This window comes from Ochotona curzoniae, unplaced genomic scaffold (assembly GCF_017591425.1).
Source record: "Ochotona curzoniae isolate NIBS_2020 unplaced genomic scaffold, NIBS_Ocur_1.0 contig_66, whole genome shotgun sequence".
NCBI classification, from domain to species: Eukaryota; Metazoa; Chordata; class Mammalia; order Lagomorpha; family Ochotonidae; genus Ochotona; species Ochotona curzoniae.
Window position 1 is genome coordinate 6,872,893 of NW_024466512.1, and position 24,520 is coordinate 6,897,412.

General features: G+C 51.3%; 1 protein-coding gene across 7 annotated transcripts in view; it reads left to right on the forward strand.

The window, feature by feature from the left end:
• Positions 1–24,520, forward strand: part of FGFR2 (fibroblast growth factor receptor 2) — a 93,525-nt gene that overhangs the window by 31,201 nt on the left and 37,804 nt on the right. For all 7 annotated transcript variants that reach the window (XM_040991751.1, XM_040991752.1, XM_040991753.1 and 4 more), the window contains 2 exons: positions 336–505; positions 11,671–11,794. In XM_040991751.1, coding sequence (XP_040847685.1) covers positions 336–505; positions 11,671–11,794 — 294 coding nt within the window. The remainder of the gene's footprint in view (positions 1–335; positions 506–11,670; positions 11,795–24,520) is intronic.

Consider the following 24,520-nt stretch of genomic DNA (forward strand, 5'->3'; position numbering starts at 1 on the left):
GCCATGTGTCACTGAGAGCTTCAAGTAGTGTTTTAAAAACATGCTTTGACATGAAATGATTCCTTGGCACCAAGAACAAGAGAGAGAAGGTGTTTTAAATACCTTTTTTTTCCTGTTCATAGGCATAAACCAATGAGCAGCTCTTCCCCAGGGACCTTCTGTTAGGCCAGCTGGATAAGACTTCTGAAAACATTTTCCTAATGTAAATATTTTCCAGGGATTTGAAACACATCGAGTCTTTTTTCCTATAAAATAGTGATCCTACCTGCGTGGAGCCTACTGGCGGAGGGGAGGCAGTCTGCAACACGTGCTTTAATGTTAATTTCCCAAAACAGGAGCGCCCTACTGGACCAACACGGAGAAGATGGAGAAGCGGCTGCACGCCGTCCCCGCCGCCAACACGGTCAAGTTCCGCTGCCCGGCAGGGGGGAGCCCGACCCCGACCATGCGATGGCTGAAGAACGGGAAGGAATTCAAGCAGGAACATCGCATCGGAGGCTATAAGGTAGGGTGAAGCATCCAGAAAGGGGCTGTTAAACTTGGGCATATTTACAGTTCTTGAAAGTTACTGGGAGCTAGCCACCAGCCGCGTCCTTGCCTGCTGTTTTCCAACAACAGCCCTGGACTTGGACGTCATTTTCAAGTTCAGGCTCCATTTGTGCTGTTCGTTACACGAGGAGGGTTCAGTTGCAGAAAGGGTCGAAAGTTGAGCGTCTGTTTTCTATATGCTTTACGGTCTGTAAAACTTAAAACTGGTGCAGCGTTTGAGTCATCAGTGCGGTTGCCTGTGGGAACAAGACTGGACCGGAGCCTGGAGTGTGAGATATTTATTACTTGTTAGCCGAGAGTGTGCAAGGGCCCTGCGTCCTTCTGTCTCCGCGGATTCTGCAGGCTGTATCACCGAGGACCATGAAGCCGAGACTCGTCCGTCTAGGGAATGTGGAATGGGCCAGCTGGTTCCCTAGACGCACCTGCACAGGCTCCCAAAGCCCTGGGTTCAGCCCCTCAGCAAACACGGGTGCACATTTCTGTGCTGGTAGTGTGGTTTTCCATGATTGTAATTAAGTACCCAGGGCAGGCTAACTGTATATGGAAACATAGTTAATTTTGGTTACAAGTTTTGAAATGAGCTGTCTGGTTGGTTGCACCTCTGGTGAGGAAGGAGGCAAGGGTGTGGTGGTGGTGGTGTGTGTGTGTATGAGAGAGAGAGAGAGAGAGAGAGAGAGAGAGAGAGAGAGAGAGAGAGAGAGGCTGCAGGCAGAGATTGACCCCGCAGTGGGATTCGCTTACAACAGCTATCCCTCTTGGGAGTTAACTCCGGCCCCAGGGCTAACCTTAGCCCCTCCTGAGAGGTGGCACTGAGAGTTCCCCGGAAGTGTCTGCCCCACCTCTTCATTCTAGCATCACTATGTTGAAGAGCAAGTTCCCAGCATGTTAACTCCCCGGTGGGTGCCCTGCCGCCATTCCCAATCCTCTTTCTTCTGTGCCAAGCACTGTCCTGGGCTCTGAGCAAGCCAAGGAGAGCAGGGCATGGACCCAGCTTGGAGGGGCTCTTGTCTGGAGCAAAGGGAGACCCGACAGCATGCTGCTGTCCACAAGGAGAGGTGGTGCTTGGAGGAGAAAGATGAGGGTGGTCGGGAGGTGGTGGGTGGGACTGGGAGGGAGGAGGTTTCAGGTGCGAGGTGGGACATCCGGATTATTCAGCGTGGAAGGGAAAGCATCAAGAATTCGGCATATGAAGGGGACTTAGAACAGGCTTATTACGGAGCTCTGGGTGCATCTGGAATATTTATACCTATTGCTATGGAATGTATTGCCCCAAGATACAAAGACTATACAGCTACATTTGTTATCTCACAGTTTGTGTGAGTCAGGGCTGCAGGCTTGGCTTAGTTTGGCTGGTCCTCTCCCAGGACTGTAACCTGGCGAGCCCCGAGGCCCAGGCTCTCATCAGGGGGCTACTGGGGAAGGCATTGGTCTTGGGGCTGCTGTCGGGGTTCACCTCTTGGCAGGTGGGTGGGCTGAGGACGTGCCTCGCTCCTTCCGTGCTGGAAGCACCCGCGCTTCCTTCCATGTGCGCTTGGCAGCCTGGTAGCTGCCTCTGTTAGGGGAGTGAGCAGGGAGCCCGAGAGAGAGGAGGAACACAGGGCAGTTTCTCCTAGCTCGTCCTGGGAGTGATGTCCCTGCTAGTCAGCAAGCTACTAGGAAGGAGGTGACGCCCCGAGGACTGCCAGGAGGTGAAGAACTTGCTAGGACCATGTGAGAAACCCACACTGAGGGTCAAAGAGGATGCTTCCGCTCAGACAGTAGCTGCTTTGGAGTCAGGAGCAGTCAGGACCAGGTCAGTTCTTGGCAGCAGGGGGAGGTCTGGGAGTGCTCCCCCTGCTCCGTGAGACACTAGTGTCACCCCACCTCTGCCGCTGGGTGCCACCTCCGGCCTGGAACTCTTTGTTGGCCTTCCACACACAGCTATTGATCTGCAGGCGATTATTTGCTTCTGCAAAAGCTTTTGCCTTTATTATTATTATTATTATTATTATTATTATTATTATTATTACCATTTCAAAATGAAAATGAATCTGGAGGCCCAGATTGAGGGAAGAATGGAAACTGCCTGGGAGTGTGTGGAGCGCAGGTTAGTGTGGCCCAGGATCTAAGCCACATCTGCTTGGTGGAACTACACGGCAGATGCCTCCAGGAGCCTGCTCGCCGGGGAAGCCAGAGGCAGGCGTGACTTGTCCTTTGCTCCTTGGTCAGCTCCTCTGCCAGATGCAGTGAGGTTGGAGAGTTGCCCCATGGACAGAAGAGGGGTGGGCGTTGTGTGGTACAGTGGGTTAAAGTGTCCCTGGAGATTCCTGCGTTCCATTTTGGAGTGCATTGGCTGAGTCCTGCCTCTCCTTCTCGTGCAGTTCTTTTTCTAATACATTCCCTGGGAAACAACAGGTGATGGTTTAAGTGGTGGAATCTTACCGCATAGGAGGGTGGCAAACCCAGATGGAGTCCCAGGCTCCTCAGCCGGCCTGGACCAGTCCTGGCTGTTGTGGTGTGTGTGGAGTGAACTGGCAGGTGGAAGGTAGTGTAAGGGCTGACTCTGTCTCCAAGAAATAAAGATAAATAGACACCTATTAAGAAATAACGAATAGTTGAGGATTTGTGCAGGTGGTGCTGCTGAGAAAGAGTTAACCAATGAAATTGGCCCTTAGTGATATTTTCTCCAGCAAATGTTCTCTGGAAACTCATGTAATTGATGTTGTTCCAGTGGTTTGTTTAAATATAAGTTGAGCGTAAGCATGGTGGTCAAAATCCTGGTGATCAACTAATTTCGTTGATGAAGGCAGCCTTGAAAAGAAGTACAAAGAGAACTGACAGGCCTCCAGGGACTCCTGGTCTCAAAATAAATGCGACCAGCATCAGATCGGCATCATCATTATGGGCACGGAGCTTTTTGCACATTTGATTCTGTGATTATGAATATGCTGGGAGTCTGAGGGTGCCTAATGAGGAGACGCTGCTTGATTTTTAACAGGTGCAGCTCAGTTCTAATGAGGCATGACAACATTCCACCAAGTTGGGGAGCTTCTGTGTTCTGCGGGCAGAAGGGGACCTCTTGGCCAAATGCTTTAGCTTGCCACTGGGCATTGTGGATGGCTGGAGCGGTGTTCAGGCAGGGGGTTATGTTTGATTTGCTCCTGGATGGAAAAAGAAGTGGAATTTGAGTGTGTGGACCCCCCCCCCCCCAAATGTAACAAAAGGAAGCATAGTGTATCTTTGCAGTGCGAGGTCCTGGTTGGCGAGTGGCCGCTCCTGCTTCCTGTCCTTCTGGACTATCTGGTGGAGGCTGTGGCTGCAAGAGGCCAGCCGTCCAGTGCAGGGGTCAAGGAGGGGATTCTTGCAGTGTCCCTTTTAGGGAATGATGGGAACTTGGAAATCCCACCAGCTCTAGGTCCTGGGAGACCCAAAAGAGGCTCGAGGCTCCTGGCTTTGGATTGGCATAGCTCCAACCCTTGCAGCCACTTGGGGAGTGAGTCAACATACAGAAGATCTTCCCCTCTGTCTCTCCTTCTTTCTGTTTATCTGAGTTTCCAATAGAAATAAATAAATCTTAAAAAAAAAAATAATTTGGGCGGAAAAGGCTGTGAGATCCATGCCTAGGTTTTTTGGAATGTTCACTTTCCATGAACATTTCTACGAACACTTGTACAGTCTGTAGATTGCATTCCTTGGCACTTCTGCACAATGAGACAGAGGTTTTGACTGTCACATGGGGAGCCCAACATCGCAGGAACCCCATTCCTGCCCCCAGACACTTGTTCAGTGAAGCAGCAAAGTGTCAACATTTCTAAGATGTATTTTTTTCCAGAAAGCAGAGGTCGGAAAGACTCCGCCAACAAATGTTTGTTATTTCTGCCACATTTCTCCCTCTGTGTGTCTGGGCGTGTGTGCTGGCCCTGCCTGCTGCCCTGCTGGCTTTTCCACCTGCTGATGGGCAGGCACCCTGGCCCTCATCCATCCTGTGACAGTTGCTTTGAAATGGTGGTTGTGGCCAGGTGAGGGAGAAGGCCCAGAGAGGAACCCATACAAAATCAGACAGAGCTCATCATCCTTGACATGGCCAGGAGAACCGCTAGGTGTTCCAAAGACATTTTGATATAGATGTTCTGCTTGCCCCGCACGTGTGTTTGGAGTTATTGATGAACTTAGAGTGTACTGGGGATTTCTCGGTTGATACCATTGAACTTGGCTCCCAGATCCAGCAGCCAGGGATGAAGTAGCAGGTATGTGTGGATGTAAGCCAACGATATTGGCTGCTCACCCATGCCTGTGATGTCACTCGGTCACGTATGTCCCGGGTGCTTTGTCGCTCAGGCCTTCCACTCTCAGAGCAGCAGCCATGGACTTTTGGGCCCTTTGGCCCAGGATGGCTGTGTGCCCCTCGGCTGGCAGAGCTGCCATTGAGATCAGGTAGTTTTGCGCAGAGCCTGTGGCCTTGCTCACCTGTTTCCCCCACACATGGTTCTAGGGGTCTGTTACCATGGCAACCATGACCCAAGCAAGGAAGGGCCCCAGAAGCCTGGAGAGATGGCTCAGCCCAGCGTTGGCTGGGAGTCTGACTGTCTCCTCCCAACCTCTGAGTGTCCCGAATTGGTTATTGTTATTACGGTAAAATGGACATGAGCTGCAGCTTAGCGTTTAAGGACCGTTAATGTCACTGCGTTAATGACATCCGTGCTGTGTGCAGTCAGCACTAGGCTCCGTTTCCAACACTTGGTCGCCTTAACTGGTGTCTCCCCCGCCCCCACCTCCGTAGCCACCACGTTCTGTGCATTCAGCTCTTGTAGGGCCCCGTGTAAGTGGAATCTTGGGATAGCCATCCCTTCGTGCCTGCTGCTTTTCCCTTACCATAGGTGCTCAAGGCTCCCCCGTGGGTCTGAGGCAGCGACACCCTGCTCCTGTGGATGACAGGGTCATTAAGGACTGAGACTATTCTGTCCACTGCAGCGTTCGATGGACACTTGGGTTGTTTCTATCTTTTGGCTGTTGAGAGGAATGTCGCTGTGTGCAAGGGTCTGTTCCGGCCCCTGCATTCGGAAGTCTAAGTGGAATGCCTGGGTCAGGTGGCGGTTCTGCTTCGCTTTTCCAGGACTATCATGAGGCTATCACTGCACTACCTTCAGAGGCAGTCTGCACCTGCAGGCCAGTGCTGAGAGCGCCAGGCACCCTCTGTGGCCTCTGACCGAGCAAAGAGCCGTTGTCGCTGGTCCCAGGGGCTCGCATGGCCCAGCGCTGCTCTCTGGACACCTTCTGAAAAGCAGATTTCTTCTATTGAAGCTGCAGCTGGAGCATGACCAGGTGTCGGCCTCCACATCTGCGTGATGACCGCAACAGCCAGGCCACGGTGTCCGGCACGCGAAGCTCAGTGTGTGCAAACACGCTTGGGAAGTCTGGTTGGAGTCCCTAGGAGCCTGGAAGGTGGCGAGGAGATAGAAGGATTTTTTGTGTGCCTTAAAAACAGCTGTAGGTGGGGCAGGGAGCAGGCTCCTGAAGGCCAGGGTTAACAAGGCGTTGCTGTCTTTGGACAAATTAACTCAACTGGCAGAAGAAAGTCTTGGGTGTGATTTCTTGTCACATGGGCACAGCATGCGAGCTGGCAGGGAGACCAGTTTCTGGCTGTTTACTCCACTTGTTATTGAACACCTGGGTATTTGGAAATTCTCTCTCTCTCTGCAATGTGGAAACCAAATATCCAGTGAGAGCCTTAGTTTTTGACCTGTGTGACCTGTGACCTGTGACCTAGGCGGTTTGGTGTCTTAAAAAAAGAAGTTTACATTCCCAGTTGTCATCCAAAAGTAGCTGGGATTGAATGGGCTCCTTGGGAGATTTAGATTAAGAGGAGGGAAAAAAAAAATCCAAGGAGGCTACTTTTTGTATTTGCATTTCCAAGGTTAGAGTCAGGATGTTCGTGGAATATGCTCCTGGTACTTCAGGCAAGTTCAGGTTGTTGTCAGGTGCCATCTGCTTTGCTTCCGTATTGGACCATTTCTTAAGAAGTCTGCAATGAACCTTGTTTCGAAGCCCTGTGCTCTTTCATTTGTTACCTGGCAGCTGAAAAATAATGAGAAATTCCACCACAGTTTGGATGTGGACAGGGACGAAAATGAAGATGCGTGTGTTGTTAGCTGGTGGAGGGCCCCCCGACTCCCCGCTGGCTGCTGGGTTTGCTGTGCCAGTCATAGGTGCCATGGTCCTGAAGCCTGGCATCCAGCACCAAGTGGGCTTCCAAAAACTGGTCCTTGTTGACTTGTGATGTGTGTAGGAAGAGTTTTGTTTCTATTTGAAGAGTGAGAAGAAAAAAAAAATTAAGTGTGACATTCATAGTCCCTCCACTTAAAATCTAAAGTGTTTTGCCAACCACTTGGTGTACTTTCTTTCTGATTGAAGCTCCCTTCAGGCGGTCATGCTGTGTGCACGTACAGCGTGGCGTGCCTGTGTGTGGTTTGTGTAGAATGGGCTCATGGCCATCCTGGCATCCGGTCTCTTTTAAACTTAGTTGTATGTGATCTCTTTTTGTAGACAGTGCATTTGACGGCATGAATGCCTCTCTCCTTGGTGGAGGAGCTCAGTCAAGGGCTCAAGCAGCTATTTCGTTCTTGTGCCTTGAGATCATGTGTGTGTATGCATGTGTTTTAAGATCTGTTTATTTGAAAGGCAGAAAGAAAGGTGTAGGAAGAGAGATCTTCCATCTGCTGGTTCACTATACAAATGGTCACAGTGGGTTGGTCCCATTGTGCCAGGTCAAACCAGGAGCCAGGAGCTTCTTGGTGTTCTGAGTGGGTGTAGGGATCTTGAACTTGAACGATTCTCTGTTGTTTTCCAGTGTGTGAGCAGGGAGTGGAGCAGTTAGGACTCAAGTCGGTGCCCACGTGGGATGCTGGCATCACAAATGGTGGCTTCATTACGCCGCAATGCCAGACCCTGTGATGTTTTTGTTTTTTATTGCTTTTTTTTTTTAAAGATTTATTTATTTATTGCAAAGTCAGATATACAGAGAGGAGGAGAGACAGACAGGAAGATCTTCCATCCGATGATTCACTCCCCAAGTGAGCGCAATGGCCGATACTATGCCGGTCCGAAGCCAGGATCCAGGAACTTCTTCCGGGTATCCCACACAGGTGCAGGGACCCAAAGCTTTGGGCTGTCCTCGACTGCTTTCCCAGGCCACAAGCAGGGAGCTGGATGGGAATTGGAGCTGCCGGGATTAGAACCGGTGCCCATATGGGATCCCGGCACATTCAAGGCGAGGACTTTAGCTGCTAGGCCACGCCGCTGGGCCCAATGTGTTTTTGTTTTTCAATATAGCTTAAACTATTTGTTTGAAAGGCAGAGTGACACAGTGGAAGAGAGTGGTTTTCCATCTGCTCATGCCTACGGCAGCTGGGGAGGCCAGGGAAAGTCTGAGAGCCACCTAGGTTTCCCAGATGGATACCAGGATCCAAGTACTTCAGCCGTGACCTGCCGCTCCCAGGTGTGTTGGCAGAGTGCTGCAGTAGAAGGAACAGGGCCTGGCATCCCATTAGGTGCTGTGGATGTCCCGGGCGACGGCCTAACCAGTTACGCCTTAACACCAGCTCCTGTTGCCTAAATGTTTAGAAATGAAATTAGCTGGATCTAAAAACAAAATGTGCATTGCTGTCCTTAATGGATGTCACGAGATTGTGTGCAGAAAGGGTTGTTTTTTTTTTTTTAAATTTTTGTCCCATTCGCACTTTGTGTCTCCTTTGCTTCGCACTCGCCTGGTGCTGAATGACATTGATCATTCTAATTTTTGTTAATCAGCCAGTGAATAACAGTGTCTCATTATTGTTGTGATTTGCATCTCCCTGATTGTTAATGAGGTTAAGCGTCTTTTCATATGTTTATTGGGTATTTACATCTCATCTTTTGGGAAAGCAAGAATGGTGTCTTTGACTTAAGTGCCAAGATAATCTGTGGCAATGAAAATCTGAGGGATGGGGAAAGACAGTTTGAAGGGCACATCACAGTTCGGGCTGGAAGAGTAGGCCCCATTACATGACACTGAAGCTTAGCATGGAAACAGGCTGATTTAAAACAAACAAGAAAAACCCAACCGTGACCGAGGCTTTGTGCCTTGGTTTCCCGCTTGTGAGAGCTGCTAATGCAGCCACTCAGCTGTTTAGCAGCCGCTAATTAATGGCAGGATGTCCCCTACAAAAGTGTCCCCACTCCCAGTGTCTGCAGCTTCTAACCGCATCTTCCATTTGGAAGATACCATTACTCATAAACTTGGGGGCGAGAGATATGTTCAGAAAGTAAATGCAGAAGTGATGGTGGAAGAAAATAAATATTAACAGCCCTTCATGGTGCAATGTTGATCAGTGCTGAAGCTTCTGGAAGGGCAGAACCAGCCTGCTTGCTCAATGTGCTGCTTACTGTCAAAGCGTTGTGGGAAAGCTGGCCCGCTCCTGCGCGTGGTGCAGTGCTGGGGAGTAACTATTTGGGGAGCACGTGCCCCCGCTGAGGGATCTAACGTGGAATGCCACAGCCCTAGCGAGAGATTCCAGCTGACCATGTGCCTTGGCTGAAGAGCAAACAGTGGCATCCTGAACTGCTGGTGCCAAGACTTAATGTCTTGGGGCCGAGGCAGGCGGTGACCCCTTCCCCACGCCATTCAGGTTCAGTTCCATTTGGAATCCGCCATGTGCCAGGTCTGGATCTGGTCACAGATGCTGACAGTTTGGATGGGTTCCAGAGACGGGCACTCAGCGTGATTAAGGGCTTACGGGCGTGACATCTGAGCGGGGGACTCAAAGACGCGGGTCTTTACAACAGATCTCAGTGCTGGATTACATGACTCGATGATGGAGGGGCCTGTGGCTGCAGCCCCAGTTACCCTCCTCGTGACTGGCTCTTCAGAAGCAAGGAACTAACCCTTTCTGGTACCCTGGAGGGCTTGTGGGTGAGGGAACGTCTTCTTGGGGGCCCATCTGCCTCAAACTCAGCCAAAGAGCTAGAACTTGCTGCTCCCGTGAGCTTAACATTGCTGCTGTGGTGTAGCATCTGAAAGCCATGGTTTACACGTGACTTCTTGCCCTGGGAACTTGAGCAGCCAGGTCTGCCCCTCCAGCAGGTGTCTGCCTCTCAAGGTGCAGTTACTCCCTAAGGGGAGACTGCACTTCTTGATTTGCTTTTCCTCTAAGCGCATGGCCCAGCCAAAAGCAGAAAGGGGGTGTTTTTTGGATGTGGGTTGCAGATGATCTCAAGTGCGTGCCCAACAGGGACAAGCAATTTCCCACTGCCAGCTCTGTGGTGTCAGACTCTGAAACAGCCCCATCGCCACGCAGGGGAGTCGGTGACAGCCAAGCAAGGGAGCTGCACCAGCCTCAAGTTGCTGCGTGTATGCAACCTCCACACCTGTGCTCTTTGCCAGCCTGGCAGTGATGAGTAGCACTTTTGTGTTGGAACTCAACAACAGAAATGACTCGACAGGCATAGCTTGTGTCAAGTTGAGCAGTCACAGTGAGGTGCTGGTGCTGCGGCAGCCCTCGTGATCTACCTGGGGATTGCGCTGGCTCTGCTGGGTGTGTGGGGCCACTGGCTCTGCTGGGGATGTGGGGCAGCTGGCTCTGCTGGGCATGTGGGGCCGCTGGCTCTGCTGGGGGTGTGTGGCCACTGGCTCTACTAGGGGGCAGTGGGGCAGCTGGCTCTGCTGGGGGGTGTGGGGTGCTGACTCTGCCGGGGATATGGCGCCGCTGGCTCTGTTGGGGGGTGTGGGGCCGCTGGCTCTGCTGGGGGGTGTGGGGCAGCTGGCTCTGCTGGGGGGTGTGGGGCAGTGCTGCACTTTCCTGTCTGATTTGGAGGTGGTTCTCACTCTGTGGTTTAGTTGTTGCTTCAGCGTGTAGGTGATGAAGATCCAGGGTCACTAAGGGACGTTGAGTGACATTCCTAAACAGAGGATTAAGATTCGTGGGCCTTAGCTTGCTGTTTTTTTCCTTTCTGGTTCTTTAGAAGGCCCGCTCAGAATACCTATAAAGAGTGGTTTGGATTCGGAGAGAAATGCAATAGCCTGGAGCCATAAAAATGCAGGAATTTGCATTTGTCCTGGGAAAGGAAAGCTCCTGCTTGTTTTCCATGTGAGCCTAGTGAAATGTTTTGTTAAGCGATGTGAGAACAGTGGAATCAAGTCTGTGTGCACACTGACAGCTCTGTGGCTAGGGCCCAGGGTAGCTTATTTTCACGTGTGCTACTCTTTGAAAAGTCTTAAAAGAGTCTCTAAGCAGAAGGGTGTAGAACTTCAGTTGTGTAAGGATTCATTGCTCCCATATTTGGAATTCTGGGTCTGTCTGTGAGAAACATCTATTTAGCCACAGCTGGAGCTAGGATTTCCCAGCTGATAACCACTTGAGGGTCTGGGACAAGAAAGAGCAGCTTTGCCAGCACCCACCTCCGCGGCTCCTTGGGAGAACTGAAGAGCTAATCCCAGAGGCCGAGCTCAGAGCAGTGCCTAGTATGCAGTGGGCACCTGCTGGTGTTGGCTCTTGATGGCTCACCTGCCCATAGCATGGGTCCTCTGGAGGCACCTCCTCCACCCACCCTGCCCCTTGGCTCCTCCTGGGGGGACTCCGATTGGAGGCAGCAGGATACCCCCTCTGCATCCTGGGCCCCTACGCTATCTAGTTGTGCTGTCTGCTTCATGCTCGGTCATGATGATGGTAATGAGGGTTGTTTTTTCACCAACTGAATACTAATTAGGAAGGAAGTTTGGCATTCAGATCGTTCCCAACCTTTCCCCCTCCTCCAGCTGCTCTTTTTAGTTGTTTTTTTTTTTTTTTTTTAAAGACTTTAGTTGAAAGGCACAGCAACAGATGCTGGCCCTTCCCTAAAAATCCACCGCAACCAAGGCAGGAGCCGGGGGCCTGGAACTCCACCGTGGCCCCTCGGTGCAGGGGCCCAAGCGCTTGGGCCAGCCTCTGCTGCTTTTCTAGGTGCATTTGCGGGGAGCTGGATTGGAAGCGGAGCAGTCAAGATTTAAACTGGCTTAAGCTGTTGTGTCGCAACACTGGCTCGCCCCGACCCCCCTTCGTAACTTCTTTTTAAATCCAGAATGCAAAGCACTTGGTGTTCTGTGCTAAGATCGCTTCGATTTTTTTTTAGGTACGAAACCAGCACTGGAGCCTTATTATGGAGAGCGTGGTCCCGTCTGACAAAGGAAATTACACCTGCGTGGTGGAGAATGAGTATGGATCCATCAACCACACGTACCACCTCGACGTTGTGGGTGAGTCTCTGGTCCTGCCCTGTGTGAGTGGGCCTGCTTCTGCCCCAGTGAGGCAGAGGACTTGATCTGCTCTTCCTACACGCAGGCCGTCTGTCTCTGGGACAGCCTACTTCCGCGGTAGCTGGGTACCAGGGCTTCTGCACAGTTCTGATGTGCTGTCTCATGTAAGGTGATGTGGTCTGAGATGACTGAGATTGTAGGAGGTGAGACTGCTCTAGAATATGTTAGTGTGTGCAGGGAAAAGGGTGCTGATTATACTTTATGAAGACTTTGTGGTTTCTTTTTTTTTTTTTTAAAGAAAATCTGTTGATCTTCTGTTTGCCAGTCGCTTACCAGATGTATGCAACAGAGTCAGGGCTAGGCCATGCTGAAGCCAGGAGTCCCTGGTGGGTCTCCCCACGTGGGTGGCAGGGATCCAGGTGCTTGAGGCACCGTTTGCTGTCACTCAGATAGCTGGGATGGAGAGCAGAGCTGGAGCTCAAGCCCAGACACTTCAGTAAAAGAGGCAGGCGTCCAAAGCAGCGTATCATTGCTGTGTCAAGCACTTTGTTTTTATTTTACTTTAAACAAGATCTGCTCATTAATTTGGGACAGAAGGAGATCTGGAAGAGAGAGAGAACCACCGTTTAGTGGTTCTCTCTCCAGATGCCCACCCCCGCCAGGGCTGGGTGAGAACAAAGCCGAGAGTCTGGAACCCCTGCTGAGTTTCTCATGTGGAAGGCGGGAACCCACATACTTGGGCTATCATCTGCTGCCTCTCAAGGGACATTAACAGGAAGCTGGATCTGAAGTGGAGTGGCCAGAACTCAGATTCAGTACGTGCGCACCCATGTGGTGACTTACAGGCCGAGTGCGTGAGGCTGGCTGCAGGGCGGCGAGGGGCGGGGAGGACACTGGCTGAAAATCATAGCCAGCTGGAAACAGGTTAGTGTTAAATGTACTTGCTTCAGCAGGTCAATATCTGTTCCTGGAGGCCTTTTCTTTGTGGAAAGGGAATGACATATATGAGCTTATAAATAGGAATGTCTTTGCCAGGGTGCACAGATAAGTAGGCCATCTCAATGAAGCATTTTAAGACCACGTAGGCTATTGTCATGGAAACTCAAATTCTTTCTAAGTCTTGCCTGCGGGTGTTGGGGTTCGGGGGAGATTCTTTGTTGTCCATGATGAGGACAGGGTGTTGTCTCGTTGGAGGGTCCCTGACACTGTCCTATTGTGTACTGTATTCCAGCTCTTGGACACTGGGACTCTGAGATGCCTCATTGGTGCGAGGAGGAGGAGGAGTGGAGCCCTGTGCTGCTTGGGGCCCATCTCTTCAATGTCTTGTTAGGCAGCCTGGCTCAGCCGGGCCTCCTGTTTTGGGCCCTGCCTTGGGTTGCCTGGTTGTCCACCCGCTCTCCGTGCAGGTGGCTGGCTTCTGGGAGACTCAAGGCTCACACTGATCCATTTTGCTTTCACGTTGATAACTCCACAAACACAAGTCCACCACTGTAAACAAGGTCTCCTACGTCATTTCCTATTTGTGTTCCCCTGTGATATTTCCTATGTATTTAATCTATTCCAAAGAGGTACAAACTCCTTCAAGAGTGAGAAATGTCATTGTTATTAGAATTACCTAAAAAGCCATTTAAAAAAGTTCCATAAATTTGATTAACCAAATTGCTTAGATTTGGTTAATTGAAGATTGAAGTTAATGAAAAATTAAACAGTAACCCATTTTGGTATCTTAACCAGCCAAATGAAATGAAATCTATGAAACATTCTGCCTTAGAAAATATTATACCGTCTCTACTTCCATTTCTGTATAAACATTCAGTGAAACTGGTGTTTATTTGAACATTCTAGTTATTCAGGAGTCTTAATGTGAGATCTGACAGGTCTTTGTATGACGGTCCTCTGGACATTCATGAAAAGTGACTTTTGGAACTCTTTCTTCTCGTAGAGATATTTGTAGTATATTTCTAACTGAAATAGGAGAGCAGAATGGCTAAGGTTTACTTTGGCGTTGATGTGCCCTGAACCCACCGATCAAAGAGCAGGTGACTTGGAAATTTACTTTGGGCCTGACCTACACTGAATTTGACTGGAAAGAATTTCCATTTAAGGAAAGTTAGATTGCAGGCTAACAGTTCTAAATAACCCAATTTTAACATGAAGTAACTTATTGTGAGTAAAAAAAAATTATGGTGGTATAGCAGTCCTGTGAGGTTGTGGCTTTACTTAGGCCAACAGATGGGTGAGATTGGTTGGAGCCGTTCCAGGAACTCCGGCCTCGGGACTCCGCCACTCCAGCTCTGGGCTGCTGCTGAAGGCAGGCCTGAAGTTGAGTTGTTATGTAAAACATCCCAGAGCCCCCTGCCCCGCCTCCCCTTCCCACTGGCTGGCAGCCCCTCTGTGAGGAGCCCTGGGCTCTCGCTCTGAGTTCAGGGTCGAGATTGAATCGGTTGCTGAATAATGGAATTGTGCTGTCTAATGTTAATCCCCTGGCAATCGGTCTTGTTGAAAAGAGTGTATGATTCAGTGGTGTAGTGTGGAGGGAGCGTGAGTGTATGGAGTAATACAGAGAGAGGCCTGATTATGTCACACACTTGGGAGCTCGCCCAGCACAGCGCGGGCCAATAATGACACAATGCTGTTTGGGAATATCCATTAAAGCTCAACTCCAATAATTTTCCAAGCCTTGAACCTTCATTATAAATAGAAGCCAAGAGTCAGTGGTGTAGAGGCATTTTCAGTGAAGATGGAGGTGTGAAACACTCCCCCCATCTTTGCGCAAAACCCTGGTCACTGCCTTGGGAGGCACCAGTGGGATGGGAATGGAATTGGCTGATGAGCCTGGCAGGCTGACCCGGTTGGCGGTGATGCTGGGCATCTCAGTGATGAGTGGAACCAGAAAGGAAGTGAGTTCCTGGTCACCTCTAGAACCCAGATTCAATGTCACTGCGTGATAACAGTTTACAGACTCCTCTCTGGTCCGCAGAAAATCCAAAACTCCTTTCCCAGGGAGCAGTAGGCCAGCAGGCCCGGCTCTCATCCGCGAGGTTGTATTTTGGTTGCTATGAGACATGAATTTGTGGTGGAGATACTGCGAAGCCTCAGAAGGAGTACGATCTTTTTATTGAAATTCCTCCTTGGAAAGGCATTCCCATAAGCACTCAAACATAAGAACCATGTCATTTAAGTGACGGCCTTGTGTTCTGGAAGTCAGCCGTGAGTGATTGTGTGTCTGAGAGCAAAATGCCTGGTCTCTGGGAACCCTTTTAGGGCTTTGCTTGATCCTCAGTAAAATGGACACTATGACTTGGTAGCTTGTGGGCCGCGAGGGAGAAACAAGGGTGAAGCCCTTGTGGTAAATAACTGGCTCCCCTGCCATCGCTGGGTCTGCTGGTGCTTCACCCCATCCCTGCCCTGGCCCTGCCCCACCCCTTGGGGCTGAGTTTCCTGGTCCCGCTCCTTGGGAGCAGCAGCCAGGAGGAGCCTAACACTCTTGTTTCCCTTGTATCTGAAGTCAGAGGAGCTGGGACTTGGCAAGGGTTAGCATCGCAAGCAACCTGGGATTTTTGTGGGAAGAAAGAGTAGCAGGTGCCCAGCTGACACACTTGGGGCACAAATGAATGAGGTCAAGTTATTTAATTTTTTTTAAAGGTGTTTGTTTATTGAGCCAGAGATCAATCAATCTACTAGTTCACTCCCCCCATGGCCGTAATGACTAGGGCTGGGCCAGCCAAAGCCAGGAACCAGAAACTCCATCCAGGAATCCCATGTGGGTGGTGGGACCCAAGCCCTTGGGCCATCATCTGTTGGCATCCCAGGCACATTAGCAGGGAGCTTGGATCACACGCAGAGCAGCCAAGACTCTAACCAGTGTGTCGATATAGGATGCTGGTGTCACCTGCCACGGCTCAACCCTCATTCTTAATGTGATTTTGGGGAAGATTTATTGATTGGTTTAAAAGGTAGCATTTTCAGAAGACTTGGCTTTCCCGACCCTTTTTATCCTCAGTATAGTCGGAGCGATGGTACTTGCTCTCTCCTGTGAGGCCGATATTAGCTTCCTGGAGCTCCCCTAACAAATCACAGCCAACTGGTCGGCTTGGAGCCGCAGCAGCTTATTCTCTTGCATTTGGGAGCCTGAGAGTGCAAGGTCAAGGTACTGGCAGGTTCCACATTCCCTCCCGCCTCTGGTGCCTTCCACAGTGCGTGGCGCTCCTGGGCGTGGGGACTTGGTGACTCCCATCTCTCCCTCTGTACCGCTATGTCCTCTGTGCTTTCCTTTTGCTTTTCTCTTTCTCTTGCAGGAGCACCTGTTGTTTTGTTCATGGCCCCACCCTAAATCCGGATGCCTACTTTTGGTTGTGACTCAATTACACCTCAACCACCCCACCCCCCACCCCCTGAAGACCACATCTACAGGTTCCAGGGAGGGCCTGGGGTGTGGGCTTAGCTTCTGGGACTCGCAACTCACCCACCACAGTGGTTATGTGGCGTCAGCGGGGTTAGGGCACATGGCAGATTGGCTACCCCTCTTGCATCTTGGGTCGCTTCCATTAGGTCCAATCAGAAGTTTTAGTTAATGGCCTGAATGCCATTGTATTAGCTGCTGGGATTTTCCCCCTGGGTGTGTGCTGCCCTCATGGCTGTCCAGGGACAGCTTTGGCTGCTGCAAGAAGAGGTGATGGAGCCAAGTGCTTGGTGTTCCCCGAGTAGCTGCTTTCACCCCACACCTCTGTGTCTCTCCCCACTGTGTGTGGAGGAGGCGGATGTGCTGGTGAACTTGAGGGAGGCACTGGACTAATGGGGGTTTCTTGCCATCATCATGGGAATAGACTAGCACTGACCATCGGAGCCTGACTCCAAGAAGATCCTGCTCTGTCCCCACCTTGTGTCAGCTCGTTGCCACACAAAACAAAACCTTCACACACACACACACGGGGAGAGAGAGAGAGAGAGAGAGAGAGAGAGAGAGAGAGAGAGACCCAGAGACCCAGTACAGTTGGTCTCCTTCACCTGAGGTCACTTTGGCTTTGCTTTGATAAGGTCTGCTCCTCTTGGCCAATCCAGTTCTATCTCCTGGGAGACCACTGATGATTTGTGAACTCTACTGAGCTGGCAGAGCACAGTGGATGTGGAGGTGGCCTTTGGTTTGCTGATGCCAGCTGGGTGCCCTCTCTACTGAAGAGTTCACCGCTCCCCTAGAGCGAGAGCCAGAGGCAATGGGCAGTGACAGTGATGGAGGTGTGCGGACGGTGGAGATGGGCGGTACCACCGACCAGCCCTGACTTGTCTGTCGGCAGGCTGGAATGGGCACCACGGTCCAGCCCTTCTCAGGCATCTGCTGGGCCTCTGTTCCGGGCATGATGGGACACAGCCCCGCAGCAGCAGGAATCTGCCCCAGTACTGGCTCCTCTCACGTGTGTGTTTGGGAGGGGGATTTGGGGATTTTTACACCCAGCACTGACTGGCAGCCCCAACGTTGGAGTGGACCCCTGGCCCTGGGCTCCTGGCAGTCTGTCCCTTGTGGTAGAAGGGAGATATTGTGTAAACTCTTTATTGCTGAGGGCAGCCTCTGCCTCCGAAGACAAAGGCCCAGTGTGATCTCTGAGAGGCAAAGGGACCGAGATGAGCCAGAGCCTGTCCCCTCCTTCCCCGGCCTATGGAGGGCATTTGGGGCTCTGGGGGGCTTTTTGAGCCCAGTAGGGTATAAGTAAATCAAGGTGTGTTGGCCTTCTCTGCTAACTGACTACGTTGTTATCAAAGTTTGGGGAACTGCTCCCGGGCCCCTGATCAATGGGCACATCTCAGTCCTGGTCTCCATCATACTTGGCACCTGGACAGAACTGCCTCTGGTGGTGATGTTTCCAGAGCATGATGAACACGTGAGCCTGTGACATTGTGAAGCCTGCTTCCCCCATGCCCTCCCCAGCACTCGGGAGGCCTCAGCCCCTTGTGGAGCTCAGTGGGTTTCTAAACTCAAAGCCTCTTGACCCAGAAGCTTCCGAGACAAGCCTCATTTAGTTCACTTGATTCTTTGGGGTTCTTGATCTTGCTGCCAATTCATTCTTCATTTCATGCTCTGGGGTGAAGATATGAGGCTTTCTCCTGGTCCTGGCACTTGCCTGCCAGCTCCAGGGCTGTGAAATCCTGCTGGAGTGAGGGAGGAAGTGCATCTGTTGAGAAGGGCTTTGTGGAGGCATTGCCAGGTCGCAGCAAGGCCTATGGAGTTAGCATGGATTGAGTGGGTAACAGTTCCTGTAGCTTCTTTGTGGTCATGGCTGCCTCATTTCTTTCCTTGCAAACCTTCACTGCGTCAGCACACCCTCAAGGAGCCCTGCCAGCCAGGTCCTATCCAATCACGCAGCAGAGGCAGGATAGTCCGGGGTCAAGTTCTGTTTCCGTTCTTTGGCTGCTTGATAGTCCTGGAAAAGTCACAGAACCTTTGAGCCTCAGTCCCCTTGTCTGTAGAATGGGGGTGATGACCCACTTTCCTGGCAACACCACTTGGAAGATGAGATGGCTGGAACTGTACGTGAGATAATTAGGGCTCTGTGACTGCTCATTTGCCCTGTCAAGTAGCTCCTCCCACTCCCCATATCTCCAGGCAGAGACACAGGCTCAGCCCAGCTCTGATCAAGAAAATGGCCACGTTTATCCCTTCCCCCCAGGACTGAGGTTTCAAAACATCCTTGGGAAGCTAGCTACTGTTTAATGAGCCCTGGAATGCCCCACGGTGGCTTTTCACTCCTGTTTCACAACTGGAATTCCTGGGGGCAAAGGCTGGCCAGGAAGCAGTTGGATGATGGCAAATAAATAGTTCCCTGCAGGTGGGATGCCAGAGAGAGAGAGAGAGAGAGAGAGAGAGAGAGAAAGAAAGACTGATCTATCCATAGGTTCACGCCACAAATGCCTGCAACAGCCAGGGCCAGGCTGAAGCCCAGAACCATGAACTCTGTATCTGGTCTCTCACATGTATGGTCAGGGCCCAAACACCAGGGCCATCTTCCACTGCCTTCTCAGGCTTACTAGCAGAAACCTGGATCGGAAATAGAGTTGAGGCTTGGACTGGTGCCATAATAGGGGATGCTAGCTTCCTAAGAGGCAGCTGGACCCATCGCACTGCAACGCCAGCCGTCATCTGCCCTTTGCCCCACTGTTGAGGATGGAAGGGTTATTGATCATTTCGGTTCTGACAGGGCCTCCCTGGGGTTGCTGGCAAGAAGGCTAATATTTGGTCTGTTGTCTGATCTTTGGCATTGACCCTGTGGTACAGGCAAAGAGGATGTGGAAGTGTTGTGTTTGAGTTAATGGCTTACCATTTTAAGGAAAAGGTCTCCGTATCACACTTGCATGCAGCTGCGGACAGGCAGAGAGAAGGCAAGCTTAGTGTGAAGCTGCACAGTTGTGTGGGATCGCCACGATGTGCAGCAAGGCCGCAGTGTGGCCAGGTTCCTCTCAGTCTGTGCTGAACTGAAATGCAGACTGAAATGCCCCAACTCCACATGTTAAAATGATGGGGTTGGCATTGTGGCTCAGTGCCTTCACCTACCACCTACAAAGCCCTCATCCCATATGGTTCAAATCCTGGCTGCTCCACTTTCAGATTAGGGATGCTTATCTGGAAGTCTCTGCAGGTACTCCCAAAGCCCCAGAACTCCAGTATCTGAAGCACGTTTGGTCTTAAGATTTCAGATCTATAATAAATTACAAGCTACATCTTGTAGCTTTAAGGTATCAGTTCTGGAGCAAGAGCTCAACAGTTCCTCTCTAAACACACACGGCTCAATCACAAGCTGTCAGAATAAACCCAAGGGCCCTTGAAGAGTTTTGTGAGCGTTGCCATCTTCATACGTGTACATACTGGCTTTCACGACACTTCGTACCTTACAACACCTCACTGCTGTGTTCATGGTCTTCACACGCAGGTTGTTCTCATGGGCCCGCGGGAAGGGAGGATGTGCTGCTAAGTTTGACTGGGAGAGTGCCTGAGTTTTCTCACTGGCAGCCCAGGTGCAGTTGGCCTTGGAGGCAAGACGGTTGTGAGTTCTGTTGTTGCTATGGGAGGCTTTTCTGTTCTCCTTTCTAAGAAGGCAGAATGGAGCAGTGAGAACCTCGTTGCCCTTTTTTTGGGAGATAGCCAGGGTCCTGTGTGCTTGATGTGTCATCATGAAGAATCCTGGTTGCCTGCAGAGCACAGAATGCCTGTGGAGTTGCACTTGGCCGACAGGTGCCAGTTACTGGGAGGCAGAGCTTTCTTGGAGTCCCATTGGAGGGTTATTTCAAACAAATCTTACAGGAATTCTGACCTTTCCAAAATAGGTGTCCAACTCGGCATACAGCACCCAGTGCATCGGTGGGGGGCGGGGGTTTGTGAGAGATAGGCATTGGCTGTTATTCTAGAAGGATCTTCTGCTTTATTTGAAAAGGGGAGCTCTCACTGTTTCTGTATAGGCTTTGAGCTGAAACTCAAAGGACTTAGCCCTGGAACTTTGACCTGTGGTCAGAAGAACCTGAACCATCACTAATGGGGGGTAGGCCGCTTCAGAGCTCTGTGCTTCAGTGCTGCTGGTGAGGGGTGGAGTTGGGATCTGAGCCCCTTTTGTGACCTGCATGTCTGTTTTAAATCTTCTCAAAGGTGATGCTTGCACTAAGGAGCGTCCAGACCTACGCTTAATTTTCAGGGTCTGAAATCTGTCTCCAAAAAAACAGGTGGGGTTTATAGTTCAGCTTCTTGGGGGTGTGTTCCAAAGGGGGCACTTCCTGTTTGCTCAGATGGGCTGAAGGCGTGCATGGCTGCTGGGCTCGCGGCAGGAGCAGGATGAGGCCCTGGAGAGATGAACATGTAGACTTCCTGAAAAAAACGTGGCTTTTTAGGTGGGGAAAGTTGTGGAGCCTGTTCATGTTTGTACACTTGATGTCGTTCTGTGTCTGTATGCGTATGGCTACTCCATTCTTACCAGTGGTCCCTACGCTGTTTTCTCATGCGTCCGGTAGACTTTAGCAAGTCCCATTTATGTCATACACATCTTCTATTTTCTGATGACACGACCTGGTACAGCAGCACCCCATTTTTGGGTACCGGTGTGAAATTTTGTCGTGTTCTAGAGGTAGGGTAATTAGGTCCTTTTTAGACCCAAGTGGCTGCATTTGAGCAGCGCTGTCTTCGACTGGGTTTCCTTGGTGGTTTGGTTTTTGAGGACCTTCACAGACTTGGGAGAAGATACCCTCATTGCGAGTGGAGCCTTGATAACAAAGGGTGTCTTTAATTCCGGAACACTCTCACCTTCTCTCGCCTTGCTCTTCCTATGCAGGAAGCCCAGCTATGCAGATCCCAGCTGGTTAACTCACATTCCTGAGCTGGGGCACCCTGGCCCCCCAGGCTCCAAGCAGGCCCCTGCAGGCTGGCCCTCAGCTGTGTTTATCCCTGAGCCTCAGGAGGGCTCCGGGGAAGGCTGACGTCTGAGCTTTACATCAGAGTCAACATGTAGAGAGGGACCACGTGCTAAGAGAGAGAAAAGCTGTCGTTTAGTAAACGGGACAAGATAAATACACTCCACTAATCGGCGGGTCAGCTTTCCTTGGCCCTGGAAATAGATCCTGTTCTCTGGCGTGGGGACACCTCTGCCATGTGTCCTTTTGAACACATGTGCCTCAAAGATAAAAGACCAGATGGATCGTCTTAGCCAGCTTGGAGAGTATCGGGGTCAGGGGCGTTAAGTACCTTGACATCGCGTGACCAGAACAGAATTCTGGCTCCAAAAACTCTTTCACCACTGCCAAGTCAAGGCTGCTTTTCACAAAAGGAGCCATGCCTTCTTACCTAACTGTGGCTTGCCTCTGTGGCCACTAGAGTCTAGGGTTCTGTTTACTGCTGTGAAGGCACAGAGCCCTAGGGAACCCTGAGCATCTGGGGTTCCAATGACACTCTGGTCTGTACTGGTAATTTACCCAAGAAGATCCAAATTGACACCCAGCTGGTGGGACCCACTGGTGGTTAATGAGGGAAGGTGTTTTGTGCCCACCTGCCTCGATCTTCCCAGGCTGAAGCCCCAACCGGCTGTGCACGGTGCTTCTCCACAGCAGTGAGCACGAAGGGCGTGCTGCTGGTTTACACTGCACAGCCTCCACAAGTCGCTTTGTGACTTCAGAGCTGCAGGGGCAGCACTCGGCTTTCCCCGAACCAGCTGATTCTGCAGACATCCCTGTTGGACAGGAAGCTGAATCCCCCCCGGCAGGCAGAGCAGGCACCTGGACTGCTGGACGGCAGTGGAGAACAAAGAGTACTCCGAGAAAGCAGCGGAGCAGTCCCACTTTCTCCAAAAAATCAAATAAAAGGTGCAAAAGTTAAAAATCTTGTCAGTTCGTCAAAGTAACTGAAAGTGCCCAGTGGCCCGGGGCACTTGCTGGCAGTGGGCACCAGGAATCTTCTTTCCGTTTCTGTGCTGGCCCCCATAGTTGGAGAAGGCTTAGGGACAACAAAAGAAAGCTCCGTGTCCACCTCAACAGACCAGCTGGGTTTGAATGGTCTGAGTACATTGGGCGGAGTCTTCACGAAGCAGTGAACTGGTTCTACTAATTGTAATTAGTGTGAGGCCTTTACCAAGTCCTTGTGCCCCTCCAACTTGGCAGAGCTTTGATCAGCTCCCTCCTGCTGATCACCAGGCCCCTTGCTAACTAGTTTAGTGCATTTTGCTTCTTCTTTTTTTGCCCCTCCGTAACAAAAGCAACCGCCACCTCCTCTTTGGAAAGGAGCTAGGCTGGGCTTTGCAAAGTGCAGCAGCTTCGTGGTTTGCGCTTATACTGTGTGCTCTGTGCTCAGCACCTGGGGGTTGCTAAGAAGCTGCCATTTTGGAGGAAGGGTAATTAAATCTTGATGTTAATTTGAAGACAGCACGTGCACGCTCCTTAAGGGAATGGCAGTGCCGGAGCCCAGGGACAGGATGTCCCCAGCTCAGCCCTGGGACTTTGGGTGGTTGCAGCCTGTGCTTGGCTGCTGTGCGGAATGGCCTTGCTATGGGTTGTTGGTGGCAAGTGTGCCCCAAGTTTGGGAGAGAAATACACAGGAGACCGGGGCATGCTGGGAAAGCAGATGGTTCTGAACTTGATGAGCTTATAGGTGTCATCTACCAGCCTGCTTCTTCTCTGATCCCTGGCGTGCCTGCTCACTGGGGCTGCAGACGCTCTACTCAGTGGACTTTTTACAGCCTTTGTGACCTGTACTTTCCCACAGGGAGAAGAACCGGAGCCAGCACCGAGCTTTGGTCTGCTGACCATGGCTCTGCTCCACGGACAGGTCCCTCTGCACGTTGGCCGCTGTGGAAGGTTGTGTACGCGGGGGTTTTGGTTTGGTTTGCCAGGGCCTTGCCGAGGCTGTGGGCCGTGCCTCTGTGGCCATTGTCCCCCTGGCCTCCACCTTCTTCCTGGGTGCCTCCTGGGAAGCCCAGGAGGGCTGCCCGTTCTGCCCAGCCAAGCTTGCTCGTCAGCCGTTCGCTTCAGCCCTTTCACCCTGGCTTCTCGGCAGTTAGAACAGGAGTACCAGCAGAGTAACCTGGGCTCTGGGAACATGCAGGGAAGAAGCGCCATGGCGAAAACCGCCAACGGCAGCCATGGGCGTCTGGGACCCTCTCCCGCAGCCGTGGGCATCTGGCACCCTCTCCCGCAGCCGTGGGCTCTGGGACCCTCTCCCGCAGCCGTGGGCTCTGGGACCCTCTCCCGCAGCCATGGGCGCCTGGGACCCTCTCCAAAAAGTGTGGGCCTCCTCCCCTCCGACTGGTGTGAGGGCTGAGCGTAAGGTTGCAAAGGAAGTCGAAACACGAGGCCTGCCGACTTTTAAGAAACATTTTTAAATAACATGCTCTAAGGTTTCACCGTATGCCGAAGGCAGCTGTAAGAAGTTTTGGAAGGCGGTGTACGGTTTCTCTGAGCAGCGATCTCACTTGCAGTTTCTGTACCCAAAGTGAGAAACGGCTGGGGGGAGGTGGGGGCGGGGGGCTAAGAGGTTATTCTAGTTAAGGTGAGACTGTCTGATCGTACGCCTTGAAGCCTGCACGTGGGGCACGTGGGGCGTGCTGTCATTTGCACATGCAATAACATTTAGCCGGTGCAGAGGTTTTCAGCCCCCACCCCTTCTGTGAAAACAGCCAGATAGCGATGGAATAACTTAATAGCTAGAGCTCCACGGCAGTGTGGCCACAAATAAAACAAGACTGCGGCTCTGTGCGGGGCCCTGGCAGTGTTACCCCAGTGGCTGCACTCCCTGCTCAAGGCTGGCGCAGGCCAGCGCCGGCCGGCCGAATGAATGCACTCCTTGTTTAGGGGCGTCGTTATTTGGTATTACATGTACAATGTTTGCTTGTGAAACCATTTATTAGAAACCAGTGTGTTTAAGAAAGTCGACTTGGTTTGAAATTCTGTTCATCTGGCCTACGACATTTCAGGTTTTATAGTGCTTTTGTTGCTGTGACAAGACCTCTAGATCCGCTGTAAATATTTATCTTTGCACACGTGTACACACACACACACACACACACACACACACACACACACACACACACACACACTGAGTAGCCCACATACACACATGAGTATAAAACTGGGAAACCAAGCCAGGGAAGGAATTGATACCTAAAGGCTGTTTTGTTTTACTTTCTGCGGGAAGAAGTGAGCTTCTCTACTTGAGATGCGAAAGAGTGTATTTTGTGGACTTGGCTGGCGGTGTTGGCCTAAAGGCCA